Source organism: Opisthocomus hoazin, chromosome 12 (assembly GCF_030867145.1).
Source record: "Opisthocomus hoazin isolate bOpiHoa1 chromosome 12, bOpiHoa1.hap1, whole genome shotgun sequence".
Lineage (NCBI taxonomy): Eukaryota > Metazoa > Chordata > Aves > Opisthocomiformes > Opisthocomidae > Opisthocomus > Opisthocomus hoazin.
The window spans coordinates 22,756,914-22,784,511 of record NC_134425.1 but is presented as its reverse complement, the minus strand read 5'-3'; the positions used below and the strand labels follow the sequence as shown (position 1 = coordinate 22,784,511).

At 56.1% G+C, this 27,598-nt stretch overlaps 1 protein-coding gene and 1 non-coding gene across 7 annotated transcripts in view; one reads left to right on the top strand and one right to left on the bottom strand.

Annotated features, from left to right (window-relative positions):
• LOC104333456 (VAC14 component of PIKFYVE complex) overlaps positions 1–27,598 on the bottom strand; it is a 156,169-nt gene that overhangs the window by 64,740 nt on the left and 63,831 nt on the right. For 5 of the 6 annotated variants that reach the window (XM_075434120.1, XM_075434122.1, XM_075434121.1 and 2 more), the window contains exons 37-65: positions 27,155–27,328; positions 25,785–25,993; positions 24,940–25,092; positions 23,345–23,528; positions 22,713–22,854; positions 21,288–21,450; positions 20,036–20,530; positions 19,330–19,542; positions 18,726–18,928; positions 18,363–18,545; positions 18,005–18,124; positions 16,521–16,680; positions 16,243–16,415; positions 15,592–15,790; positions 14,579–14,678; positions 13,933–14,032; positions 13,284–13,452; positions 12,761–12,999; positions 12,315–12,429; positions 11,265–11,469; positions 10,660–10,895; positions 9,899–10,050; positions 8,726–8,918; positions 8,028–8,136; positions 7,194–7,451; positions 6,467–6,609; positions 5,902–6,129; positions 4,574–4,731; positions 104–254 (exon numbers count right to left, since the gene is read on the bottom strand). In XM_075434120.1, the coding sequence (XP_075290235.1) occupies positions 104–254; positions 4,574–4,731; positions 5,902–6,129; positions 6,467–6,609; positions 7,194–7,451; positions 8,028–8,136; positions 8,726–8,918; positions 9,899–10,050; positions 10,660–10,895; positions 11,265–11,469; positions 12,315–12,429; positions 12,761–12,999; positions 13,284–13,452; positions 13,933–14,032; positions 14,579–14,678; positions 15,592–15,790; positions 16,243–16,415; positions 16,521–16,680; positions 18,005–18,124; positions 18,363–18,545; positions 18,726–18,928; positions 19,330–19,542; positions 20,036–20,530; positions 21,288–21,450; positions 22,713–22,854; positions 23,345–23,528; positions 24,940–25,092; positions 25,785–25,993; positions 27,155–27,328 (5,327 nt within the window). Of the gene's footprint in view, positions 1–103; positions 255–3,631; positions 3,763–4,573; positions 4,732–5,901; positions 6,130–6,466; positions 6,610–7,193; positions 7,452–8,027; positions 8,137–8,725; positions 8,919–9,898; positions 10,051–10,659; positions 10,896–11,264; positions 11,470–12,314; positions 12,430–12,760; positions 13,000–13,283; positions 13,453–13,932; positions 14,033–14,578; positions 14,679–15,591; positions 15,791–16,242; positions 16,416–16,520; positions 16,681–18,004; positions 18,125–18,362; positions 18,546–18,725; positions 18,929–19,329; positions 19,543–20,035; positions 20,531–21,287; positions 21,451–22,712; positions 22,855–23,344; positions 23,529–24,939; positions 25,093–25,784; positions 25,994–27,154; positions 27,329–27,598 lie in introns of those variants that run through there. The other variant, XM_075434126.1, reaches the window with a different exon arrangement.
• On the top strand, positions 1,029–1,099 carry TRNAG-GCC (transfer RNA glycine (anticodon GCC)). Its single transcript has one exon. It is a non-coding gene; the product is annotated as a tRNA-Gly (tRNA).

Below are 27,598 nucleotides of genomic sequence, written 5' to 3'. Positions count from 1 at the left end.
TGGGGCCGCCAGCCTGACTCTTCCCATCACGCTGACCCAGGAGGAGCCACCGTTCCCCCATCGCAACCTGCACGAGCCGAAAACCCCCCCAGCACCTACGTACCTTGCCCAGGGCGATGGAGCAGGCGGCCAGGCCAATGAGCCCGCCTTTCCGGCTGTGGGGGTGCTGGGAGAGCGCGAACTCCTGCGACAGGATCTGGATCACGTGCTTGATTTGAGACGCGTTGTTCTGAGCCACAAACTCTCGCACCAGCCTGGAGAGAGAAGAGGAAAGCATCCAGGGGGCTTCAGGGTCTGCCCGACACAAACGCTCCGGAGCTCGGCTCCCTACAGCTGTCCGAAACAGGGATTTTCAGCCACGACAAATGCCAGAGAAAGTGCTACCAAAACGGGGAACGCTGAAGTGAAACCAGAGCTCTCCCCTCACACAGAGACCGCTCGGCTGGTGCCTCGGCGGGGAACTGCTGCCCACCAGACACAGGCTCAGCATGAAGATTTGACCCTTGCAGCCACCCAGTTCAGCTGGCACGCCGCTTCATCACGACAGGACAAGAGGAAGCTCAAGCTGCCTCAGGGGAGGTTTAGATTGGAGATGAGGAAAAATTTCTTTACTGAAAGAGTGCTCAGGCGTTGGCCCAGGCTGCCCAGGCAGTGGGGGAGTCCCCATCCCTGGAGGGGTGCAGAAAACGTCTGGATGTGGCACTTCGGGCTGTGGTGGGGTTGGGGTGACGGTCGGACTTGATGATCTTACAGGTCTTTTCCAACCTTAATGACTCTGTGATTTATGTAAATACACTACTCACCAGTGCAAGGCTTAACCAAAGAGCCAGCAAAGCTTCCGCACGCCAGACCTGCTCCTCCCCCGCAACCCCTCGTTACCCGGCCGCGCTGTAACGAAGAGGCCATAACCCCGCTCCAGCCCACGGATCGCTCCAAGGCCCCGGGTCGCCCGACCAGCCCTCCAGGCCCGGCTCTCCTGTGGCAGGGCCAGCTGTGCAGCCAGCTGTGCAGCCAGCAGCGCACATCTGGCATTGGTGGTTCAGTGGTAGAATTCTCGCCTGCCACGCGGGAGGCCCAGGTTCGATTCCCGGCCAATGCAACGCTGGTTTTCCCTTTTTCTTCCACTTCTATCCGTCACCTGGCACCACACATGTCAAAATCTCGGCCTGTATAAGGATCTTTACCTTAATCTTCGACAAAGGTGTAGAAGCCTCCACTGCCTAACTCCACTTAGGGGATTTTTTGGCCCTATATCGAATCTCATGCTGCCCTCTCTGAGACGGGCACCACTGGGCAATCACCCACTCTACAACCCAGGAAAATCATTATGGAAGATGTTTATGAACTTTCTCCCCTCGAAACGATTAACGGCAGCTCTGTTCTCACCCTGCTCTGCGCAGAGCAGCTGCCCCCTTTCTCCCCGGGGATATCACACAGCTCACCCCCCCGAAGCCAAGCTCTCCAGCAGCTACAGCCTGACCTGCTCTCACAAACTGCTGCTTTAGGGGGTCGGCTCCGGCCCCCAGTCCCACCCCAGCAGCAGGCTCCGGCAGGAGGAATGCACCAAGCTCGAGCAGCAGCGACTGCCGGGGCGATCCTTTCACCGCCTACATTTAATGAGCAGAGCTTTGTCTAAACAGGAATAACTTCACAGACTTGCTGCAAGAGCTGAGAGGGCTCCAGATTTAACTAACGAGGCAAAAAGCAGCGCACAGCGTCAGAGAGTCTGCAGGCAGCGGGAGCTGCTCCCACGTTAGAGGCCAGAGGATGAGGAGGTACCGGAGCTGAGAGGCTGCTGGTGCCATTCTGCGATGGGTTTGAGCCGCTCTGAATCCGTGCATCTGCAGAGAGGGCTGGCCCTTGCCTTCCCCCTCAAACCCTCCCCCAAACTGGGCTTCCAGCTCCGTCAGCTGAACTGGCTAATGCCAAACCAGACTTCAGCTGGCACAAGCCAAGCATGAAACCATCATCCTGGGTCAGAATCAGCTGCAGCAGAGCATCCCCCGGCGCAGCAGCAAAGGGGCAGCTACCGAAGCGTCCCCGTGGCCGGAGCTGCGAAGACAGCACAGCGCGCCCACCCCAACCCACCCTCAGAAACCACTCCCGTGAAGAAGAGTAAAAACGAGCAAAAGATCAACGCCTTGGAACCGAAGAAGGGCCTGGATGCATCGCCTTTGTACCCCAGCAAACACCCACCCCACACCACGAGCAGTTTTTCTCTGCCACCCAGGTGCACCCTCCACGTCCCAGGCGCATGGTTCCCACCCCGCGCCCCTTGCCAAAGCCTGGCCAGAGCAGCTCCGTCCCCGCGCCACCGGCTGCTCCCCTCGCAGGCTCACCACAGCCGCGTCTCCCACCCAGAACTCGCCCTCCGGCTCGGACCGACGCTCCCAGCCCCGCGCTGGGCTGTCCCGAGGGGATGCATTGGGTCTGCTCCGGGAGCTGAGCCCTCCGGTAGCGCCCGGGGAGGACACAGCCCTTCCCCGGCAAAGCCACGGACAGGAGGAGCAGAGAGCACCCAGAGCAGCGAGAGCGAGAGGAGATGCGGGGAACGTGTGCGGGCAGCGCTAGAGAGGGCACGGCCATGGCGGCGGGCGCCGGGAGCGCCAGAGCAGCAGCGATGCCGGATGGAGCCCGGGCAACACCCGAGGGCGACAGCGGGCGCTTCGCACCTCGGCAGCCGGGACGGAGCGCGGGAGACACCTGGGACAGCACCGCGAGGTGACAAACCACGGCTGACCGGAGATGGGTGCGGGCGACGGGCACGGATGAGGGGCACGGATGAGGGGCACGGCCGCCCCAGCGCCGGCCTGCTGCCCTGGGGAGCCCTCGCATCCCACGGCCAAAGTGCCGGCACCTCCGCCAGCAGCGCCGAGGAGCGGGTGCCGTGTTCCCGGTCAGCTTCTGAGGCTCCGCTGCTGGCGCAGGGCTCACCGGGCACCTGGGTCTCTGCACGGGGTTCACCAGGACCCGGTCACCTGCATGGGGCTCACCTGGGAGCCGGTCATCTCCACAGGGTTCATGGGGACCTGGCCACCTGCGTGGGGGTCAGTGGGGACCCGGCCATCTCCACGGGGCTCACCGGGGGACCCAGTCTCTGCAGGGGTCTCACCGGGGACCCGGCCACCTGCATGGGGTTGACGGGGGACCCAGCTATCTGCATGGGGGTCACCGGAGACCCGGGTCTCTGCAGGGGGCTCACCTGGGAGTCGGTCATCTCCACGGGGCTCATGGGGACCCGGCCACCTGCATGGGGTTCACTGGGGACACAGCCACCTGCATGGGGCTCACGTGGGACACAGATCTCTGCATGGGGTTCATGGGTACCCGGCCATCTCCACGGGGCTCACCGGGGACCCGGCTCCCGGGCTCGCAGCCCAACTCCCGCGACCGGCGGCACCGGGGCGGCAGGCAGGGCGCGGAGCCCTTCTCCCTCCCCCACCCCCCAGGGCTGTCCCCGGGCAGGGTCACTTTGCCACCGGCGCGGGGTGACCCCTCGCCCCCCCGCCCCCCCGGTCCCTCAGCATCCGAGCAGCCCCAGGACCCCCCCCTCCCCTCAGGGCCGGGCCGGCCTGCCCCTCCCCGGCCCCGGCGCAGCCCCCCCCGGCTCCCGCCAGCCCCCACCGCTCACTTCTCGATCTCCAGGGCCGCCACCTTCCTCTTCTCGTACAGTTTGTCGTTCAGCGCCCGCACCACGCCCGGCGCCAGCGGCGCCAGCTCCCGCTCCGCGCTCATGGCCCCCGCCGGACCCACACCGCCCGCCGCCGCCGCCGCCCACGTGACGCCCGCCCACGTGACCCCGGCACCACCGGCCCCGCCGCGCCCCCCCGCGGCGCGGAGGCCGCCTGCCGCGCAACTCCACGCCCCGCCGCCAGGGGCGCCCTTCCCCACCAGACAGCAGCTCCTCCTTTACCTTTAATGAACGCTCCGTTAATTAACAGACTCCCGCGGGGAGGGGAGCGGGTCACTGCTGAGGGGGGAGCCCGCGGAGGCAGCAGACCCAGGAGACGCCCGCCCCCCCGGGGCAGGAGACCACCATCTTGCTGGTGCCGGGGGCCGGGCCGCCCGCAGAGCAGACGGCGATGGACGCCGTCTTGTGGGCACGCAAGGTCTCGGGGCCCTGACGGCGAAGGCCGGGTGCTCCGCCGTGCCCTGGAAGGCCGTGGGCTGGAGGAAGGCGTTTCTGAAGGCGAGGCTCACCTCCGAGCCCCCCGGGCTGGCGGGGGCTGCGGCAACGCTCTTCTCTGTCTGGAAGTCGGCACAGTCGCTCTGCGCAGGGCAGAGAAGGGACCGCGGGGCGGGGGGGAGTCACACAAGCCAGGCCGGCTCCTCGGGAAGGAACCGACGGGCCCCTGCCATCGCGCTGGCCGGGGACCCCTTCCCTCGCCCAGCGCTGCACCCGTCCCACCCACACCACAGCCCCGATGAACGGCCATGGGGACTGCCCAGACGGGCCCAGCAGGTACAGCCACGCACCCAGACCCCACGAGACCCCGCTGCCAGACCCTGCGGGGCTTTGAGGTGGGCAAGGCAGCTCCCACTCGCAGGTCCCAGCCTGGCCTCCAGCACTCACTCCATCCTCGTCTGGAAGAGCGAGGTCTCCTGGAACTGAATCACGTCCGTATCCAGCTTGAAGTCGGCATAGTCAACGACAGCGCTCAGGCGAAGCTCTACCTCGCGGCTGCTCTTCTCCAGGACAGTGTGAGCTGGTTCTGGCTCGGGCCCCATCACCTCCAAACAGGAGAGGGAAGAATCACTCAGCAGAGCCCAGAAAGTCAAACTGAGCAGGGAGCCTTTCGACCTCCAAAATCAGCCACGTACAGGGGCTAGGAAGGACCATTCCCATTTAATTCCCTGGAAAGATGCCTAAACTTGGCCCTTCCACTATAGCATTTGTTTCTACCTACTGATCAAAGCAATCACCACCACCACTGTGAATACACCTGTGGGGACTATCACCAAGCACCAGTCCCCATGTTTCAACCCTGTAGGGCGTCTGACCCTTTTCCTGGCCCTCTATAAATCCAGCAGGCCTCTACATTAGGAGATGTGCCCCTGCTGGAGCTCTGTAGATGGAGAACCCCAAGAACAAACCAACCTGGAAAGCACCTTTTCCTTCTTGTCTTATGAGAAAGGGCTTTCCAGATGTCATGTGTGGGGCAACAGCCATGCTGGTGAGGGCTGGCGACAGGCATTCTGGGATGGCAATGAACTCACTAGGAAAGCCTCCAGCTGCTGATGCTCTGATGGGGAAGAAGTTTGGTTTACAGCCCTTACAATTGTCCAAAAACTAGGGAAGAACCATCACCCAAGGTAAGTGTGTTTGGCAATTGGGATAGTAAAAGCAAGAGTTTCTGGAGACAATCTTTCTTCCGACTCCTGCCCAACTGCCATACAGATAGGTAGATGGTAGAGAGACCGCAACCAAAATCTCTGGTATCAGTGCAGACAGAGCTCAGAGCTCACCCACGATGCGCTGGTGGGCTGGCCAGCATACGTAGAAGAGCGCTAGTGTTGCCCTCCAAAACAAGAGACAGAGCGCAGTGGATTTAACTCCTTGTTCGTGAAAAGGCGCTCAATCAGACACAGAGATTTTAACACCACCAAATGTGCTATCGTAAAATACGACCTCCTGTTCAACCCGGGCTGCAACAGGGCAGCTTTTGGCAGAGATCGATCGTTTGCATCTGGCTAAACTTCTCCTGTCAAAACGATTTCCCCATCTCGTGTGAGCGTACCAGGTCGCCGGGCACCTACCTCTCCCCTAAAACGCACTGCTGGTTAACGTCACGGATGGATCAAACGGCAGGAGGAAGGAGGAGCTGCTGAGCCAGCAGGTCTGCTGCCATCGGCAACTCTTTTTGTGGAAGCTCGGTTAGCTTTTGCTATCGCGCTTCTTACCTTCTTCCTCAGAAGCCATCTGCCTGGGGCTATCGGGCCCCTCGTGGTATCCTCCACCCACTTGACGGTGCGCAGGCAGTCGTGCCAGTCGGCAACCTCGTCCGGCGGCAGCTGGAAGGTGATCCCAGCCACCCTGCACTTCACAGGGTGCATTTTGAAGGTGACCGGGACATCCGATTTCAAGGTCACTGTGATGTCCTTAGCACAGCCAGCATGGAGATGTCCCACCTAGGGAGAACCAGAGAGCCAAGACCAAACTGGAATCACTGACAAAGGCAGGACTGACAACACAGGGACTGATGTGGTGAGCAGCTGTGCCAGGAATCTGCATCTTGCTGCGTATTCATCTGAGTTTGAATAGAGGAAAGGACAAACAAAGCAAGCTCCCACACCATGGAGCCTTTTCTGTGGGGCTGACAGCCCTGCCCCAGCAAAGCCAGGGATTGCATCTCCTACGTGGCACCCAAACGGGCTCTCACCGGTACGTGGTGACTCCCTGCCAGCTCCTGGGAACACGCTGGGCAGGGCTCAAGCAGCGGGGAAAGGCAGAGCCGTCCCAGCTCACCTGGGGGGAGAAGTGAAACGGGGGGGCTGCCAGCCACTCAAAGCGCATCGCCTCCGCCCTGCTGCGGTTGGTGATGGTGAAGGTCACGGCGTAGGGCTTCCCGACATGACAGTCCCCAAACTGGATGTGGTCCACTCTGGCAGCTGTTATAAGAATGAGTGCAAGAGATCTCAGCGAGCGGTGAGGTCCATCTGCCCCCTCACACGCGCAGACAAGCGTATGCCCAACTCAACTCTCCCTTGCTCCAAGCCTTCCTTCCCTCTGGGAGATGCAGCTCCCAGTCCCACCGCTTTCAGGGAAATGCCCTGATGTCTCCCTAAACGCGTGGCTGTGTCTGTGCAGAGACAGCAGTGCAGCACGCGCTGCCTCCGCGCACACGGCAGGCACGCTCACAGACCACTGGCTCCGGTGGGTGACGGCACAGGCCTGGTCATACAGAGGACAAATCATCACACATGGTCTTCATCTCCCATCGCGTACCAGCGGCTGGTAGACCTCCTGCTAGAGATACTCAGCTGAACGCTGGTATCTCTGACCCTTCTCTGCTAGCCTGCAAGCTTCTCCCTTGACAGACAGTCTTCCCTTGTGCTCTCAAGTGTGGCTGCTCTGTAAGCTCCAAAAGGCAGCAGGATCTGTCCGCTAAGGCTGGACCACACCTGCACCAGCACAAGGTGAGTAGAAATGCGTATTTTCCTATTCCTTGCTCCATCTTGACAGCCTGTCTTACCCTCAATCACGTCTTCCTCCACAGTTCCCTCAGTGTTTTCTTCCTTGCTGTCTGCTGCTAGTCCATAGATGTTATCTAGCGTGAAGTCATCCTCGTAGCCTTCGCCCACCAGCTGAATGGTGGTCTCTTCATACGGGTTGTCCACCACTGACAGGCGGATCTTCCCTTCCACACGGCAGGCCAGGGTGGGTTTGAAAAGCACGTCAAACTCTGCTAATTCCCCGTGGTGCAGGACCAGGGAAGCGGTGTGCGGCTTCTCTGCACAGCAATGGAAATCAGAGACAACGATAGATATTTCCACAGGGTGTAAGAGGAATAAGAGGTTGAATCCCAGCTGCCTCTAAGTACAGGTTGTCCCACCAGTGGTTTCAGACTCTCCTCCTACGTTCACAAGACTACACCACCACCCTGCATATCACTGCTCAAGTGTCTTAACCTCAAGTTAAGACCTAGTTCTCACTCGAACTGCATCCACCCAGCTTCTGCTGTACGTAAAGCTGAGTCAAAGAGCGGTTTTGGCTTTTGTTGGCTGGCTGTGGGCTCAAGGGCTGCCTCTGTTCAGCCTGCTAACTTCCCACATGCAGCCAAGACCTCAGACGGTCCACTGAAGTGGTGATAGGTCCCTCCAACCCAACCCACCATGCCCAGAAGAACAGGAAAACTTCCTATGACTTGCTAGAAAGAAATGCGGCAGAGTCCACATGAAAAACTAGGGGTACCGAGAGCCCCAGGGAAGAAATTGTGTCTAACACCTGGCTGCTGCTTGGCCAAGCCAAGAGCAAGGCACACATTGCCCCTGTGTGCATGACCACACTTCATGGCTAACGAATTTACCTTCTCCAGGAGAGTCCTCCCGCGTTCCTGCAGCTTGATAGGTGCAGTGTGTGGTGGGCCGGGCTTTCAAGCAGAAAACTCCCCCTTCATCCAACACGTCTATCGCCAACTGAGAAAAGGGATACAGAGCACGACCATGCCGGTGTGGGTACAGGATGGCACGCAGATGGACACCATCCTGCTGCTGGGCCAGCGCGGGGAACCCGCAACGCTGCCCCATTTCAAACACGGCTCTTGGCACAAAGTTTAAGTAAAATCAGGCAGAGAAAAAGAAAAAAGTGTTCAGAGGTATTGGGATATAATTTAAACATAACCAAACAGGACAGAAAGTATTAAAAGTAACGAGCAGAAGGTAATTCAACTACAACTGAGTTCAATTATTAGGTAGTAAAACGGGATCAAACACAATCTCATGTAACTAGGACATCACACACGCCCCTGCGAGCTGAAACATGAGAAGAAGTGCAGGGGGAAGAACAGCCCACCAACTTTGTTGTGTTGTGTTTAACTGCAAAGGACAGACTGGTCAGAAAATCCCATTTCCAAGAGAAACACCCTTCCGGGAAAGCAAAAGTCAGTCATTTGCTTAAAAAGAATTTCTGAGACCTGTTTCAAGGTCTACCAGGTTTTCTGGGACCTTTCCTCCATGGCATGAGCACTTGTTCCCAGACCAGAACATTCCCCATGCAGGTCCTCACCTGGGCAGGTACGGTGCCACTGTTACGAAGGACCAGAGGCAGCTTTTCCGAATTGCCCAGCAACAGCCTCTTGAAGACCAGCAGAGGGTTCCCTCTCTTATTGCGAAGGACCGGGCGCAGGACCGTCACCTGAGGCAGAGTCCCATCTCCGCTGATCTCGAAGGTCAGGCTTTGCGCTTTCACCGCCGCAGGGCTGCAGGAGAGGCAGAGGAGAAATCGTTACGCCTGGCACGAACCCATTTCCCGCTTGGCAAGCAACGAAGCGAGGGCTGCCCGCTGCGTCTTCCCTGGCTGGTGCTCCTGTAACCCCACCACCCAGCTCCCCACCCCTCTCCTCCCAGATAGACCAGGGCCATTCACAAGAGGAATCTGCTCCCAAAAGCCAGAGCCTTCCAGAATAACAGTTAAAAATCATTTCACTTCATTAAAGCATGGAGTACAGCAGGTCAATAACGAGACATGGCAAATTCACCGGCTGCGGTGATACGAGACATATGCGAAAAGCACAAGCGTGAAAAAGGTATAATAGCAAGAAGGGAAAAGTAAATAAATCACACCATCAGTGCAGATTATTTCCAAGGACACTAAACCAGGAATTGCTTATTAGGGCAGAAAGCTGACTTAGTCTTGTCCCAGTTAAGCAGCTCAAGGGGTGGGGAAGAGCAGGTCAGAGCCCCGCTGCAAACACAGGTCCCAGGACAGAGGAACTGGGCTCCTCTTCTGTAAGGGGTCCAGTTGTTCCTCACTATAAAATACCTTAACATAAAATACCTTAACATACCCCAGGCAATCACATAGGATCATCCAATTTTAACATGAACAAGAAGGAAACGACGCATGCTGACTTGCTGGCGCAGAAACTGCCTCATCTAATCCTCTGTCCTTGGAAAGCCCCAGGTGAGCTGTTGCACATCTCCATTTTTTTCTGCTTCAGTAAATTCCAGTTGGCTACCCAATATTACACCGTCCTCACCGTTACTCCTACAGGCTAAACTACCACTACCAATTTTGCTGCTCTGCTATGTCTAGTAGTTACTTCTTCCTTACTTATCTAATGCTACATACTCTGCTTAAGGCTACTAAAAGAGTTAGGGTGAACAAAGGGTCTATGTCCTCTCAGAGGAGAAGCACCTATCAGAAAGTTCCCCCCTACCATTTCCCAGGGTGAGTTACCTTGCTTGGACATCAAGGGAAGCCTTAAAAGTGCACCGGTAGTTCTGCACCTTCTGCGGAGTGAAGGTCACTGTAGCAAAGGCGTGGGAGCGGCTGGGCACACGCATCTTAACAGGATCCACCTCGAAAACGTCGCTAACACGGCTCTTAAACTTGGAAGAACCCACAGAGCGGTATTAGGAGAAAACATCCTTCAACGTGATGCAGTCTTACTCCTATGTGCGTTGTGGGGAACAGCCCCAGACAGCGCCTGCCTTCCTGCTTCCCTCGACAGGCTCCTTCCATCTCAGAGGGTGGCTCCAAACTGGCACTGACGTTGCACAAGGAGCTGCCATAAAGCTTGCTTTGAGCACCGGGCAGCCACCCAACATACGTGGAGGTGGGGACCACATGGAAAACCTTGCAAATAATCTAGAATTAGCCTTCAAAGAGAGGGAAAAGACCAGGGAGCCTGAAGAAATGGTCTGCTTTGAGCCCTGGCACGTCAGTCCCGTAGAAAAGCCCCTCCACGTGCGCTTCCAAGAGATGTTCAGAAGGGTTTAGGTCTCCCACCAAAGACCCAGAGGGCTGAGCCAGAACCTTGCTTGAAACACCCTGAATTCAACCCAACTGTTAGCCCAGCATTGCTGCTCTCCCCTGAAGTTTGACCTGCACTGACCTGGACTAGTCTGGGCAAGAGGAATCAACGAGTCTGGAGAACAAGACAAGCTACCACAAAGCCCTTGAAAAGCAACGCTCGCCATGGTCTCTTGTTCTCTTACCTTACCAGGGATGGGTTTGATGGAGAGGACCACATCACAGGGGACTTTGTTCACATTGCGGATCTTGAAGTGAGCTGTGGCCCGGTGCCCAACCACAACATTGGTGAAGATAAACTTCTTCTCTTCTGAGATGTACACGCCCTTGTCTTGCACAGTCTGGAGGATGTGGCAGAGGTTGATGTTGCTGCAGATTCGGTGTTCCTCAAAGATTGACTCAATGTCGTCCACCACAAACGCTGCCAACAGACAAGAGGAAGGGCTGAGGATGGAGAAGCCTTCCTACTGAGTTCATCTGGACTCCGCTGGCCTCTCAGAAGGCTCGATAAGCCCCTTTTGCCCAGGTCACTGCTAAACCCAACCCAGGTGGGGGGGAGCTGGCTGTGAGGATGGAGCTCAGTTGCCCTCAGCCTTAAAGGGTATCGCATTCCTTTCACTCCTCCATGCCTCCCTCCCAGCCTCTCCCCACGGGTAGCCTTGAAAAGGACTGGAACCTCTGAGGATTTTAAGATGGGACATTAGGGTCCGGCTGTCTGTCTCTCCCAGTAGTAAGCCTGGGTGCTGAACAGCAGCAGGTCTGCCCAAGGGAACCTGTGGACGCGGCGTACCTGGGAGGCAGGACTCGGCAAACAGGGTGTAGGGGATGCCAAGGGGATTGTCACTGGGATCTCTGTTGCTGATATCGATGGACAGGTGCTCCTCGCACGTCCCCAATGGCTCTGCGCAGCAATCCACCCTGATCATCTGCTGGCCCCCGGGAGGGATGGAACCAAAGTCAGGGTACACCGTGAACATGCCTGAAGTGAAGCAAGCCTGCAGAAAGAGTCCCAAGAGAGGCTGATGTCTAACAGCCTTATCTTGAGCATCCCCAGTGAGGGATGACTCCATGGCCCAAAGGCAGCCCCAGGATGAGATGAACAAGCCAGGAGGAGCTGCAGGCCTGCCCTAAGGGGCATAGAGAACGGAGTTTGGGTGCAAAAGGTGAAGGTGGTAGCTGGGATCCTTCAGCCTCCAGGGCTAAAATAGGAGAGCAGAGAAAACTGCGAGAAATGGTGGGAGAGAAGAGAGGGGACTGAGGAGAAGAAAAAAGCAAGGTCATTTGGTATCTGTGGACTGGGAGTTCTAACAGGGACGTTCTGCATCTGTGCTATTCACAGATCTGTTTGGGCTAGCAGCTACCAAGCATAGGACCTGCTCCCCTCTCTTGACCCCAGCCACAATCATAGAATCACAGGTTGGAAAAGACCTCTAAGATCATCGAGTCCAACCATCCACCCAATACCACCATTCCTACTAAACCATATTCTCAAGTGCCACATCTACTCGTTTTTTAAACCCCTCCAGGGATGGGGACTCAGCCACCTCCCTGGGCAGCCTGTGCCCACGCCTCACCACTCTTGCAGTAAAGAAATTTTTCCTAATATCTAATCTAAACCTCCCCTGACGCAATTTGAGGCCATTGCCTCTTGTGCTAAAGCATAAAGCAAGAGCATGTCCCATGACTGAGCAACTCCTGCCTCTGCTCCTGGCTGGCAGACGATGGACCTCCATCACGCAGACCATGTCCCATCCCAGGGCAATAAGTCCCCAGCCTGGGCACGGCAGCGTCCTCCCACACCACCCGCAGCGGCACGTGTCGGGGAGCAGGAGCCACCCACCTGCATGACGGGCTTCACGTCCTTTTGCAGCGAGGGCTTGCTTTGCTTGACTGAGGGTGTCCTTCTGCTGAAGCTTTCGCTCTCGTGAGAGTGAGTGGATTTCATCTCATGTGCACTGAGAGGAGAAAGCAGAAGACATCCATCATGCTGAGATCTCCCTGCCTTTCTCTGCGGCCAGGGCTGGCCTTCCTCCCCGTGGAAGCAAGCCTTCCTGCTCCCGACGGCTCCTGGACGGCTGCCTGCAGTACCTATTGCTGTCGCTTATGGACAGATCAGCTACATCACCAGCTTTGTCCCACACACGGGGACACCGAGGCATTCTTCTGTTCCCCACTCACAAGCCAGTGACGCAGACGGACAAGAACCCAGGCGTCCTGGCTGCCCATCACACACCAGCCATGCCGGTGCCTACTCAGGCAGGAACGGGGGTGAAGGTCTTCTCTCACCTTTTCCTTGGCAATACGGGTGCATCCTGGTCTGCTTGGTAGATGTGGAATTTAAAGTCGAGGACTCCTTTGTTCTCCAGTGTGAATGTGCAGGTTTTCCTGGTGCCGTTCACCATGGCACCAAAGTTGATGAGCGAGGCAGGGTAAATGCTGTACTTGCTGAACACAGATTTTGCTGACACCCTCACCGGGATGACGGCGATGGTCTCGCCTCCTTTACAAATGCTGGGCTCAATCACCTGCAACCGGAGGAGGAGCTGGTAAATGCAGCAGAGAAGCCAGCCTCTACCTCTGTCCCCTGGCCCCCATCCCAGGTCCCTGTCAGCTCACCCTCCCTGTTCAAACGCCTCCTCCAGCGCCAGATTCACAGCTCCACTTAGGGAGCACCACAAATGGTTTCTCAAAGACTTGGTCGTATACGTGTGAGAGTGGATTCCCCAGCTAAAGACCTCCTTCCAGAAGACACAAGTCCTGCTCACACCAAGACACGGTGTGCTAACACCGCCTGGTTCAGGCAGCTCACCTGGCACTGCAGGATGGGTTTGTCCTCAATATCCATTTCCATCTTGGGGTGGAAGAGCAGCTGGACCTGCACACCGCACTTGGAGACAGGCAGCACGCCCTTCTGCGGCTGCAGAGTGAAGTGGGACGCCAAGTCGCGGATGTTGGCAACTGCGGTTTCCAGCTTGAAACTGGGGAGAAAGGGAAGGGACAAAGACCTCTGTCGTTAGAAGTACAGATGTCACCAGCACAGCCAGGACTTTGCATGGGATCATAAAAAAAAATAAGAGTCCAGCTCTGCTTGGACAATCCCAGATGCTGACACAGAGTGCAGACCAACACAAGTGTCGCAAGCTAACCTCAACACCGAATCTTTTCATTCCCTCCTTTAAAGGAGTCTCATAAAAGGAAATGAGCTGACCCTCAAAGGAAGACAAGGAATCTCAGCACCCAGTGGCTCAGATTTCAGGGTCTCTCCTGGTTCCTGCTGAGCTGTGAAGAACCGCTGGTGTGTGGCTGGATTCTCTACTAAAATACTTGAGACTAGAGAGCCCGGGGTTTCTAGTTACCTGGACCATGAGGTAGCCAGGTTCTAGCCATGGACGCCAGAAGAATGCAGGCCTGGGCAGATGGTGGCACCGTGCATTCACAGACCAGGCAGCCGGACCCACCTGTAGGCAATCTCGTACTTCCCCTTGTTCTTCAGAGTCAGCACTTGCTTCGCATCATCCAGGACCTTAAGGATTCCGAAATCCACTCTGCCATCTGCACCTGCAGAAAACCCGCAGAGCAAGGTAGGAAATGGTGAATATCTGTGAGCTGCTGCAGTCTACATCAAGTGACAAGATACGTATTTGGAGTTCTCAGGTGGCACAAAGCCCTCCTCAGCAAGCTTCCATCCTTGCAAGTTTTCTCTAGCTACTTTGCTGCCCCTTCTCTTCTTACTTGGAGTGTATCTACAGGGTTCAGCAGCTAAGGAGCTCAGTTTCCATCTCCTTGCTTCCAAGCACAGATCCAACAACTTTTTGTGCCGTGCCGAACCTTCAGGAGTTGCCAACTCCTTGTTCACGTCACTGTGCTTTCAAAGCCCCCAAATCGATCGGGACATGAAGTCGCACACTTCGAAGTTCAGAGGTGAGAGACTCAAGGCTAGCTGGGTCCTGACAGCGCTTTACCCCACACAGCTTGTAAGACACGTGCTTTCTGTGCCCGTGTCACACTTCCATGCTATCTCACCCCATCCCAAGTGCTTCGGTTGCCCATCTGCGAAGGCAAAGCAATGCACCTGGGAGCGCTGTTCTGGGGGCAGCCACTGACCTTTCGAAATGCTGATGTCGAGAGCGACGTCATAGGTCTCCGCAAGGACTTGGATATTTTCGGTCTGAACAATCCCCAGGACATTTTCCACGTCTGAAACCTGAGGCAGCAAGAAACAAACACTGCTTACATCATTCTCCTAAATTCCTTTGATAGACAACATACGAGTCATTGTCTCCGCTGGCTGCTTCCACTGTGGCCTCCCCTGCTTGACAAGCATCTGCGGACGCCCAGGCCTTCTGAACCTGTTCACCTCGCGGGCTGACCCAGCGCGGTTCTGCTGCAGCAAGAAACCCTGCCAGCTCAACTCTGCACTCCTACGGCAGGGAACGCTGCTGCTAAAGCACCCTGGGAGGCACAGCCACCTAAAAACAGCCCCAAGAAGCGTGAGGTGGCCCAGAGCAGGTGCCACTGACAACCAGCCCTCTCCTCTTCACTCACCCAGCATCCTCACCGGAATGCAGCCTCTCAATCATGCAGAACAAAAATGACAGGGTGAGAGTTTATTGCTCTACGTTAAGAGCCCCAGATGGACTCCAGGATGGGTGCAGGGAACACGCCGATGTCTGGACAACCCAACGAGTGTTCTACCACGCAGAGCAATGAGGTGGACGCTGCCTCGTAACCTAGGCTGCAGAGGGAGCGCCTGGTTACCTGGGGGGACATGGACGCTCAGGGATGCACCGCGTGTTCTGGGGAACCCAGTCTGAGGCAGCAGAAGTCGGGGTCGCGGCACCCTTGTGTCCTTCGCTTACATCTCTTCCTGACTCCATGGCATACCCACCCCACAAGAGCACCCGAGGAGTCACCTGGTTTCCAACACACCACCCTTCAGCGAGAGTCCCTCGCTGCTCAGGGCCTGGCCCCCCAGCAACGCAGGAAGAAAGGAGTCTCGCGAAGGCTCACCCTTTCGCCCCCTTGGCAGGGTGCCCTCCAAGCACAGTCTCCATCCCTAAGAGCGCAGGGCTGATCCCTCTGCCCGGCTCTGCCAGGGAGGGCACAGGGCCTCTCACCTCCAGCTGGATCGTCTTCTTAATGCTGAGAGGCTTCGTGGCCTTGAAATACAGATGCACGCCAAACTCCGCGCGGGGACCAACGATGCCCTCCCGCAGCGACACGGAGAAGTCCTCACCGAGCTTTTCCAGCCCACGGAGCTGCCAGGCCACGGGCAGCGGGGTGCTGTTTCGCAGGACCAGGGTCTTGCTGTCCCTCCTGCAGAGACAGGCAGACACTCAGCGCCGGCTGCTCGACGCTCATGCTAGCCTTGCAACCAAATGCAGCTTGGAGCAGCCCTATCCATGCGTCTGCAACCACCCTTCAATGTTTTCTCTGCGTCACAAGTCTCAGAGGTGAGGTCCTGGGGGAGAGCTGGGTGCTGAAAGCATATCCAACAGAAGGGAGATGAGGAGCAGCAACTGGGCTGCTCTCTGAATGAGCAGATAGGCTACAAATGCATCAGGATGCATTGCTGGGGGGCTACAGAGCTCGTGGCTGTCACGGGACATCCAAGCCAGCAAGGAACAGTGGGCAAGAGACTGGCAGCTACTGGGAGAAAGAGGGATGGTAGCCCAGCCTCCAGTGCGAGCAGCCGCACAGCCAGAGAAGCTGGAGGGGAGCTCGCCGACAGCTCTCGTCCCCGGCCAAGCGGCCGTGGGGTGACTGACCTGTGCAGAAGCAGCTTGTCGAAATGCAGCTGCTTGGGGCTGACCCCCAGCTCCACCTGCACCCCCTCGCAGCACAGGCGGAAGACCACCGGCTCCGGGTTCTCCTTAACGCAGCAGACGAGGTTGTCTTCCACGAGGCCAGCTGAAGTGGGGTACGCCCAGATGCTCAGCTCCTAGCCCGGTCCCCGCAAAGAGAAACGCAGAAGAGCCTCGAGTGAGCAGGAGAAACGGCTCCTGGCAGCTTCTGCTGCTGCCTGCCCTACCTGCCCGTCTCCTACCTGCTTCTCCTTGGCCTTCAGCCTCATGCTGGGAGGGTCTAATACAAACGTCTCTGCTTTGAGATCGTGCTCAAAGGAGAACTGCACCTCTGCTTCCAGGGGGATGACGTTGAGGATGGTTATCTTCTCGCAGTTGCTGGGACGGTCCAGCGCCTTGTACCTGTCCACAAAAGGGGAAAAGGCTGCAGAGGAGAGCCCAGGACTGCTGTCTGCATCACACATGGCGGAAAGCACCATGTCCCAGGCACGGGAGGCTGCACCGAAAGACCACGGTCGAACAAGCAGGCTAAGAAAAAGGATCACTGAGGGGCACCTTGCGTGGTAGGTGTGTTTGTCCTTGCGTTACTTTGATGTCTGCCCCTGCACCTGGTGCCTCCATCCCAGAGGTGCAACGAGGCACAGGCCGCTTAAATAAAGAGTGTTTTACAAAATAGAAAGTCAAAGGTGCCTGGCAAAATGAAAGTACGCCAGGCACATGGCTTCTTCCCCCTTCTTTGTTGGGTTTTCTTCCCTGCAGGGTATAAAGAAATGCTTTTGAAGAGACGTTTTAAAAATAGTTTAACTTCCCTTTTCCAAAAAAGCCATGAGACTGCCTTGTATTTCACGGGTTAGCTCAACGGCTCAGGAAGGAAACAGAAAGGAGGAGTTCCCCAAAGGAACGCCAAATTTAGCAAATGTCCCTTCTTTCAGGTATGGAACACAATTTGGTGTTAAAGGGTTAAAAAAGCAAACAGAAACCCGAGACCATTCATCAGCCCAGCTAAGGATCCTCTTCCAGTTTTTAAATTGTTTTGATTTCATTTCCTTGGGTTGTCAAAATACCACTAGCTCTCCAGAGCTCCCATGAAGACAAGAACTTCATTTTTAATGTTAAAAAAAAAAAAAAAGAGCAATGTTAAAAATAGAAATATGCCAGCAGCTACAATGACAACTTTTTTAGGCAGGCTTTATCCAGCAGTCAGGATCAGGGAAATGTAATTCCCGTTTTTATTCCTCCGCAGGTTCCCCCCCGCCCCACTGGTAGGTCAGATCATACAGGCTTACTGATATTACAGATTAATGAATGGTTTAGAAAACCACCAGCAGAAGAATTGTTCATTCAGTCTACCTGCAGAGCTCAAAGCACTTGAAAAAAAGCACCATAAAGTTCTCTTCACAGGTGGTGAAGCTGAGATGTGGAGGGGGGACACAAGTTGGCCCAAGTCACCTTCAGCACATGGCTCTGGCCACCAAGGCACCCACAGGGTTCTCCCCAGCTCCTCCAAGACTCTGGTGCCTGTTATCTGCCCAAGTTCACACATCCGTGGCCCTTCAGCCCCAGGAATCTCCCAGGTCTCTGCCTGGGCCTGCCCTGAATTGGGCCACTGGGACAGGATGTCTCCAAGCATGTCCATGAAAACACAGGGCCCTGGAGATCCCATCCCAGCATCTCACTCCGAGCAGGCAGTGCATCAGGCTGCTCACTCTGGGTGGGGAGCACATACCAGTCTCTTGACTTCCTGCACAGCAGTGGTCCAAAGTGGAATACGCCCGTGTCCATGACATACTGCTTGCAGATGATGTCATCATCTGCCTTGCTCTTCCTCCGGTGAGGAAACACCAACCTGGGGAGAGAAAATGAGGAGCGAGGAGCTGTGAGATGCTCAAAGTAGAAAACCTGGTCAGAAAGCCCTAACCCTTATTGGTGGCTGAGGTACCAGTACCGGTTCCCAGCTCCAAGAGATGCTGGGCTGCTCAGGCAGCGTGCTCTGCCTAAGCCAGAAGGTCACAGGGCACAAGGGGAGCCTGGGCTCTGAGTTCCGAGGGGAGCAGCGCGGGAGGGCTCCCACGGGCCAGCCTTACCGTGGGTCCTGGCTGATGGTGGGATACACGCAGGTGCCCCTGCAGTGCAGCTGGTACAGTCGCTTTGTCCCCAGGATCTCAAAATGCAGCGTCTGATCAAACTGTCCCGGCACCGTGGAGCTGAAGTGGACCTTCAGTTCCACCTCGCCATGGGCAGGTACTACCCACCGGCAGCTGCTCAGCCTGGCAATTAAAGAGGAGGCTTCAGACACTGCTAACAAGCAAAGGAGACAAGGAGCAGGGTCGTGGACTTGCCATCCCACGGAGGCACAGGCAAATGGCCCCTGCAGCGCTGGGGACAATGCACCTTGCTTGGCACATTGGCCATGATGCAGAGGGATCACCTCCTCCCTCGCAGCTCACCTGCTGGATCTCCCTGGGGACGGGGTCGTGTCTGCGCTTCCTCGGAGCACCTCGAGGGCACCTGTGGGTGCTCCTGTGCTTGGCCCCTCGTGACCCCTCCCTTTCAGCCCCCCTCTCCGCTTCTCCCTTCCAGCCTCCCAGCTGCCCACAGCTTTGTCCTTCCTCGACCGGGCTCTGGTTGGGGTGACCTGCTCCTCCGACAGCTTCATGTCGAAGGGAGAGAGAAAAGGCAGAGAGGTGAGACCTGCCCTGAGACACCCCCGTCCTGGAAAGCAAGCTGCAAGTTTGGTAACAAACAGGAGAGGGAATAAACAACCAACCACGTTTTGCCCATTGACGTGGACTTCCTTATCGGACTTTGTGTTGGCTACGACACCTCTCCCTGCCCAGGGCCCTCTCCTCAAGGGAAGTTAAGGTTTTTCAGTGATTTGTTTTTTTCCCTCGTCTTACACAAGAGCCCCATAGCTCAAGCAGCGCTGTCTCTTCCGGACAGACAGAAGGGATGCCTGCAGACACAGGGCCCTGTCCCATCTTCACTGCCCTCCCACAGTGATCCTCCCCCATTCCACCTGCCCCCCACCCAGCCTGGCCCCTGCCCTGGCACCTTCACCGCGGGCACAGCGGTGGCATCCACGAGACTTTTGGTATCCTTCTTTTCATCTTCTGCAGTGGCACCTTCTGGCACAACCAAGATGAAGTTCTTGAGGGCTTCTCCTGCTGCAGGGGCAACCCGCTTCTCCGGGTAGCGGATCACAGAGTAAAAAGCCGGAGGGGGAATGGGAGGCCCCGAGGGACCCACTCCCAGGTCGTCCAGAATCTACAACCATAAGAGAAAACTCTCTTTATACTCCCGTCACCCTTCACCCTCACGCTTCCTCAAGGGCATTGAGCTGCTGCCAACGGTTTTTTTTTCTTTACACGGAGTGCGGTGGTTTTTTACGCCCACCGGGGTGGGCAGGCTCCAGAGCAGTGCCAGGACCTACAAGTGGGACCTAGAAAGAAATCTCTCCCTTGAGTGACTCAGCTGAAGGAAACAATGACCATCAGCTGCCCTGGCCTGGAACCATTTTTAATGATTTCCAGACCAGGAAATTCTCTGAACAAACAGGGTGCTTGTACAGAGAGCATTCCCTCTCCCCACCCATTCAAGGGATGCCAAGAACCTCCCCAGCCACGGGGTTGCTGCAGAGCCGTTGTGGAACGTCAGCAGGGGCCTGGACAAGGCTCTGTGCCATTGTCACCTGGTGGGACACAACGCAGCAGGGCCCAGACCACGGCAGGCTCAGCATCTGGGCCTCACAGGGCTTTACCTGCTCTGCTGCTGGCAGCTTGCTGCTCTCCAGGATCTTCCCAGTCACATCTTCTGAGCTCAGCACCTGGATGTCCAAGCAGGGCACCCCGACATCCTGGCCTCCGGCTGACCCTTCTGCACCTTCCGCTTCTGGCTGAGATAACCTGGAGTCCTCAACAGCCTTCAGTTTCTCCAGTCGCTCTTTCTCCAGCCTCTCCTGACGCTCCTTCTCTCTGCCCTTCCGGCTCCTGTGGCTAGATAAATGCTGGTGCTGGTCTTCTGCTTGGTGCTGCACCTCCTCTTGGTTCAGAGGGGACAGCAGGACACCCTGAACCCTGTCCCAGGATGACAAAACATGCGTGACATCCTTCTGCGATGCCTCGTAGATCTTAAACCTCAGGGCTAAGTTCTTCTCGCTGTCACTCAGGGCCTCAGTTCTCCTGTCTGCCCCTTCGGTGACATCCAACCACTTGCTGGTGGACACGTTGGTGTTGCTGGTGGATGTGTTCGTGTTCTGGGCAGGAAGAGTAGGGGGAAAAGCAGTGAGCATTTCAAAACACCTTTCACTGTCCTACAGCACTGGAGGCGAGAGCACCCCAAGCCTCTCCGAGACCTGTGCTAGGTGCTCTACAAATCCCAGTACACAGAGCTGGTACCCAGTTTAGCTCAACTGAAAGCAACATCTCCAGGGCCAGGCTGACGAGGAGTCCTGCAAACCACCTGAGAAACACAACAGCTTCCCAACCCAAACAGGGAACTTAGGACAGACACCTCCTTACTCCTGTGCAGTCCTCCGGCCTCATTTCTGGTGTGCTGAGCATCCCTGTGGCTGCTCGACTCTTTGGGAAGTCCGGTTGCTCATGAATACCTAAGGCCCAGTGGTATCTGCTGCCAGACAAGCAGGAAAAGCCACTACATCCCAGATGGATCATGGCTCAGAGGTGTAAGTCCCACGCAGAGTAGGGAGAAACGCTACTCTACAACCATCTAGGGCTTCACAGTGAATGTACGGAGTTACGTGAAGCCATGACTCAAAGGCAACATGATTCTAGAAAAGCAGCTCTCCTGCAAACCCAGGGCAGAAACAGCCCTGGTGAAGCAGCAGCGTGATCCAACAGCAGCTGTTACTTCCCAGCACAGCCCCACGTGTTCCTCACGGCCGGGTACTCATCCCCGGCACTGCGTGTGGCTGCTGGCTTCTCAGGGACTGCTACAGCTCAGTGGGAAGGTCCTCAGGGCTTTTACTCATCTCTGTAAACACAACCACCCACCTGCCTGCCTCCAGGCTGGCTTTTCTTCCCCGAAGCATTCTTTTTGTCTTTTCCAAGCTCTCTCTTGCCCCGTTTACACTTCTTCAGCTCTTCTTCCTCCTTCAAGCGCTCTAGCTCCTGCCGATGCTTTTCCTCAAGCTCTCGAGCCAGCTGCTCCATCTCCCTTCAGCAAGCCAAAGAGAAAACATCCGTGAGAGTCACAGCCAGAAATCTGGGCTTGCTGCAATCCCAGCTGGTCCTGCACTTTATTCATCGACCTCGAGGCCAGGCAGAACCATTAGACCATCTCCATGGACCTCCCTCAACCTGGGGAGGTTGGGAACATCCAAAGAGAGGAAAGGTGGCAGGGGACATCCAGGACCAGCCCAATCTAAGCCTTGTTGTTATAAGGATCATTTGTGCAGCTTCTCCAGTAAGGTCCACCTGGACACCTCCAGCACACTGCCGAAGACTGATCCACCATCTCTCCACACCGATGCCTCAAGTCCTCTCTTGACTTCCCAGTTTAAACCAGCTCACAAATCACTAACAGCTACTCATCCCTGCACTAATACCTGCTTGGTTTATCCAGCCCTTCTTCTCCCCGGGCTAAACCTGCTCCTTAGTGAGAAGCACCACATCAATAAGAAAGCAAAGGCCGCAGTAACTTCCCTACTGCAAAACAAGCTCTGAACCACCAGGTTTCCTGCTGGAACCCAGCTGCGACCATGGAAATCTTGTGCTGTCTGTCCTGGAAATCACCATGTGAAGCAGTCCTAGTGAGCTCCTCACAGGGAAACAAACTTCAGCTGGGGCTGAAAGCAGTGCCGAAGCACACGCTCGCTTTAAGCAGGTCCCGCCCGCTTTCAGGCAGGGATTAACACAGGTTTACGCTCATCGTACATATCCTCCTGAACAGGGCTGCTTTGCTGGATCAGAGCTTCTCCCAAGTTCAACTGCTGCTGCAGCTGAAGGCCAGCCTAAGAGAGAACAGCTTTTACGGCTGCTGTCACTCAGCAAGGAAAACCCTGGGAGACGCAAGGACTTCACCTATGGCAGGACTTCAACCAAGCCAGCACAGCTACGCTGCACACCAACCCATGCCACAGCCCCTCTGGTTTGGTAAAGAAGGGGGATGAAGAAGATGAGAAGCAACGTCATTAACTTAGAGACACTTCTAAGCGCAGTGGCATGGCCAAGCACAGAGCCCAGCTCCCCCCAGCCAGCGTCTAAGCTGAAACGGAGAGAAGGTGTTCTCATCTCACTGGAGGAAAGTCCTTCCTCTGTTGGGAATCTGGGAGGTGGAACTGCCTATCCTTGTGCTGCTTGTACCGGACACTTATGGCCTTTGCTCTGTAACCCCTCTGAGCTCACCCAAGCTCTCCAGAGCAGGGAAACCCTTCAGGGACACTGTCCTGGGGATTTACCCACGGAAGGCTTACAGACCTCTTCCTCCTCTCACGCTGGACTTCTCGTATCTTGTTATTAAACTCAGCTTTCTGCTCCTCCGTGAGGGCATCGTACTCGTCCTCATCCATCTCCCAGAGACGTGCTTTCTCCCTTCTGGCAGCTTCTTCCTGCTCCCGTCCTTCAGCACAGACCAGAGGAGAAACCATTAGCGACTGCAAGCAGAGGTTGCTGTTCTGAGCGAGCTGCGAGGACTCACAACTCTGCCCCAACCCAGTCTGCCATCCTGCCAGGAGATACGGGGGAGCCCATATTCCTGCTCCAAAATTCAGGTAATCCCCCAAACTCTCAGCAGTCAGCGAGTTCCTGTGCCCTGCCTAGCTCATGACACCAGCTGTGTGGACAGCTGGCCGGTGGTTAGTTATTGAGCCACGACAACTTCCACTTGTGCCCAAGCTTTAACATTAGAGACTAAGCCTTACAGCCTCAGCTCTGCCGTATTTTAAGCACCTGTGAGCTGTGATTCTGAGAGTGCTGGCTACACTGAGGCAGAGGATGGAAGGCTTAATCAAAACATTTCTTACAAGCTCTGCTGGTAACCCAGATACACACGGATAAGCTTGGGGGCTTGAGAGAGAAGATTCGAGGGGCACGGAGATGAAGCGTCTCACCTTCCTGCTCTTTTGCGGCTGTCTCTCTGGCTTTCAAAGAAGCATAATCCTGGAACAGGTTCACAAAATAGATATGTGGCCGATTTCTGACAGCTTTCAGCAGGCAGAGGAGAGCAGACGCCGCGCTGCGTGCAAAGAGGGTCTCCAGGCCATCAAACACCACTCCCCGGTAGCAGTCGCTCAGCTGTGAAGAAAGTTGAAAAGGAAGTCAGCTACCACAGGCACTGGGCTCTCAGCTCATCACTAAACCAGTTGCCAAGTTGCTAAGGCACATGGAGGACAGGGAGGTGATTCGAGACAGCCAGCATGGCTTCCCCAAGGGCAAGTCCTGCCTGACCAACTTAGTGGCCTTCTATGATGGAGTGACCACATCCGTGGACAAAGGAAAAGCATCGGATGTGACCTCTCTGGACTTCTGTAAGGCATTTGACATGGTCCCCCACAACACCCTTCTGTCTAAATTAGGGAGATACAGATTTGATGGGTGCACGGTTTAGTGGATAAGGAATTGGTTGGAAGCTCACAGCCAGAAGGCAGTCCTCAATGGCTCGACTTCCAGATGGAGATCGGTGACAAGTGATGTCACTCAGAGGTCCATGTTGGGACCAGTACTGTTTAATATCTTCATCAATGACACAGACAGCGAGATCGAGTGCATCCTCAGCAAGTTTGCAGACTACCAAGTTGAATGGGGCAGTCAACACGCCTGAGGGACAGCATGTCATCCAGAGGGACCTGGACAAGCTCAAGAAGTGGGCCTGCATGAACCTCATGAGGTTCAACAAGGTCAAGTGCAAGGTCCTGCACCTGGGTCGGGGCAACCCCCACTATCAGTACCGGCTGGCAGATGAAGGGATGGAGAGCAGCCCTGCCGAGGAGGACCGGGGTGCTGGGGAATGAAAAACTTGACATCACCCAGCAATACACACTTGCAGCCCAGAAAGCCAGCCGTGCCCTGGGCTGCATCCCCAGCAGCGAGGGAGGGGGTTCTGCCCCTCTGCTCTGCTGAGACACCCCCTGGGAGTCCTGCATCCAGCTCTGGAGCCCTCAGCACAGGACAGAGCTGGAACTGTTGGAGCGGGGCCAGAGGAGGCCCCAGCAATGATCCAAGGGCTGGAACCCCTCTGCTGGGAGGAAAGGCTGGGAGAGCTGGGGCTGCTCAGCCTGGGGAAGAGAAGGCTGCGGGGAGACCTTAGAGCAGCCTTTCAGTACTTAAAGGGGGCTTATAAAATGGGGACAAGCTTTTTAGCAAGGCCTGTTGTGATAGGACAAGTGGGAATGGCTTTACATTGAAAGAGGGCAGATTCAGACTAGATATAAGGAAGAAATTTTTTACAATAACGGTGGTGAAATCCTGGCACAGGCTGTCCAGAGAGGTGGGAGGTGCCCCATCCCAGGAAACATTCAAGTCCAGCTTGGATGGGGCTCTGAGCAACCTGGTCTGGTTGAAGATGTCCCTGCTCTCTGCAGGGGTTTGGATTGGATGGCCTTTAAGGTCCCTTCCAACCCATTCTACGAGTCTACGATCCTATGAGTTATACCTCACTGCCTGTCTCTGTGGCAGGGCCATGTCGTTTGCCCCCAACCCCATGTACCTGCAGCCTTTCAGTGAGGATGGCCACCAGCAAGTCCTCAGGCAGCACACAGCTCACGAAGCTCAGCTCTCCTGCTGTGCTGCCACCGATGCTCAGCTTTCGCTGCGCAGGAATGCAGGGAACGGGAGAGAGGAGATGAGTACGGGATGAGCCCTGCAATGTTGAACACGACAAGAAAAAGAAACCACTTTAGAAACCTCGCAACAACTCTAGGCTTGGCACTGGGGGCTCTCACTAGTGGGAGGCTAGAAAAAAACTACAGGTCAGCAGCTCCAGGGGACAACCCCGGAGGGCACATCCCTTGGCCAGCACACCCGAGCTTGTAAGCTCCCAGCGCAGCAGCCTGCAGCCACGTTAGCCAGGACTGCACTTTCCTAACAACCTGTAAGACCCAATAGAGTTTGTTTTCGCTGGGGCACAGGGTTTTCTTCCCACCCCCTGCTGCCCACCTGGCTCTCCGCACTGTACAGCCCTGCACCAGCCTCTGGCTGAAGCAGCCTCTTCGCTTTTAATGAGGCCTGTAGTGATGAGAGGTAATGGTTTTAAACTAAAAAAGGGAGATTCAGACAAGACATAAGGAAGGAATTTTTTGCAGTGAGGGTGGTGAAACTCTGGCACAGGTTGCCCAGAGAGGCGGTCAATGTCCCATCCCTGGAAACATTCGAGGTCTGGTTGGATGGAGCTCTGAGCAACCTGGTCTGGTTGAAGATGTCCCTGCTCACTGCAGGGGGGTTAGACTGGGTGGCCTCTAAAGGTCCCTTCCCACCCAAACCATTCTATCATTCTGTGATTCTTAAAGGCAACGGAAAGGTCCCACGCGTTAAGCACTGCAGATCAGGCTTCACCTGGGAGCCTGGCGGATCCGTTAGATGCTGTTTCTGGGATTGGGATGCGTGGCCATCCGCCTTCCTCTTGCCTGCCGCGGCGCTTGCCCAGCCTCGGGAACTGACGGACTGCAGGCTGACTTTGTCCCCAGAGCTGGACCGGCTCACGGCCAGGCTCTGCTTGGCCTCGGCGCTGAGCTGCAGGCTGAGGGAAACATCTGCCTTTTGCCCTGCGGAGGAGAGAGATGGCTCAGCGGGGCTGGGGACAGCCCTGTGCTTTGAGGAGCAAGCAGGCACCTTCCGTCCCGCCGGGCACAGCCCTGCGCCCGGGCAGGGACGCAGCACGTGTCCCCCAGCCTGCCGGGCACCAGAAGCGCTGCCTTCCAGAAGCAGCTTCTTCCTCGCTGCTCTTAGTAGCACGATAAAGCATACTGTCAGATACTGGGTTTTAAAGCCAGAGAGTTTTTCATGCAGAGCCCTCTGTCCCTCCCAGCAAACGTGCACCCAGCTGACACTGCCTGCACAGGGGCTCAAGACCAGCGTTTGTCCTCCGCCACCATCGTTTCCGTAACTTCCACCCATCCTGCAGTCTCACATGGGGACTGTACCACGCAACCGTGCCCGGGCTCCATCACCCATCTCCACTGGAGCTAAACACTCCGCGTGGGACAACCTCACCCAGCACCCACACCCTTCTCCCTTCCACCAGCTCCCAACCCAACCAGCTTCCAAGCTGGGTGATGCAAAGCTTCCCCCACCAGCGCCAGGGACTGGCCTCGCCCCGCACAGCTCGGGGCACCGACTGCCCGATAAAGTTTCCTAAAAGTCTCTGGTCTCACGTGGAGAACAGCTCAACATGCACCAGCTGCGTGACCTGACAGCGTGTCTAGGAAAATCTCTGGAGAAACGAGCTCATCTGCAGCGTCTCTCTTATCCGAAACTCCCCCGGGAGGTTATTCTTCCCTTCCTCTCATCTTTGTGAAGCCAAACTCAAAGTCGGTCGCCTTGTGCTTCATGAGCCACTTCAGAGGGCTTTCTGCTTGTTAAAACGGGCAGCAGTTCTGCCTGATGGCCACGAGGAGCAAAGCTGCATTCAGCTTTGAGGAAATATAAAAAAACCCTCAGAAAAATACAGGTGTGTTTCACCGCTCCTAGGAAAAGGAACATGTGCCCAGAAGCCCAGGGGCGGGCAGAGTACCCCTGGCTGAGCCCTTAAAATAGAGCTGCTTTTTTTTTTTTAATAACCAGAGATGTTGTATGAAATGGCTTTGCATCTCTACACGCTGCACCCATGTTCCGCAAAAGACCCAAGGGCTTCTCTGCAGCAAGCAGAAGCGGATGGTCACGGTGGCTTTCCAAAGAACCGCTCAGGCTCCAGCGTTTCTCCTTACCGGCATCCTCCGTCTCCTTGTGGCTCTCCTCAATGGCAGCCCTGATGCACAGCTCCCAGGCGCGGAGCCCTGCCAAGCTGCTCCTCTCCGAGATGGCTTCTGTCACCACGGCATCGATGGACAAGCAGGCAGCGCCATAGTATTTGGACAGGGCAATGGCTGTTGATGTCTTTCCTTGAGAGAGAGGAAAACCGCTCGGTGACACTTGCTCATCAGACATTTTTAGGGACAGGGTCTGAAAAGCCCCCAAACGGGATTTCAAAGTTTCAAGGACAGCTGGAAAGTCAAGGGCCCCGTTAGGGAAGACCAGAAGGGAGGCAGCTTGCGCCTGGTTGGAAGCGTTGTCCTGTAGAGCCAGATGGATCATCTCCACCTCATGTTCAGCTCGAGGTCTTTGTCCCTTGTGGTGACCTCAACCCTGGGCCAGGGTTTCGAGTCCTGTCC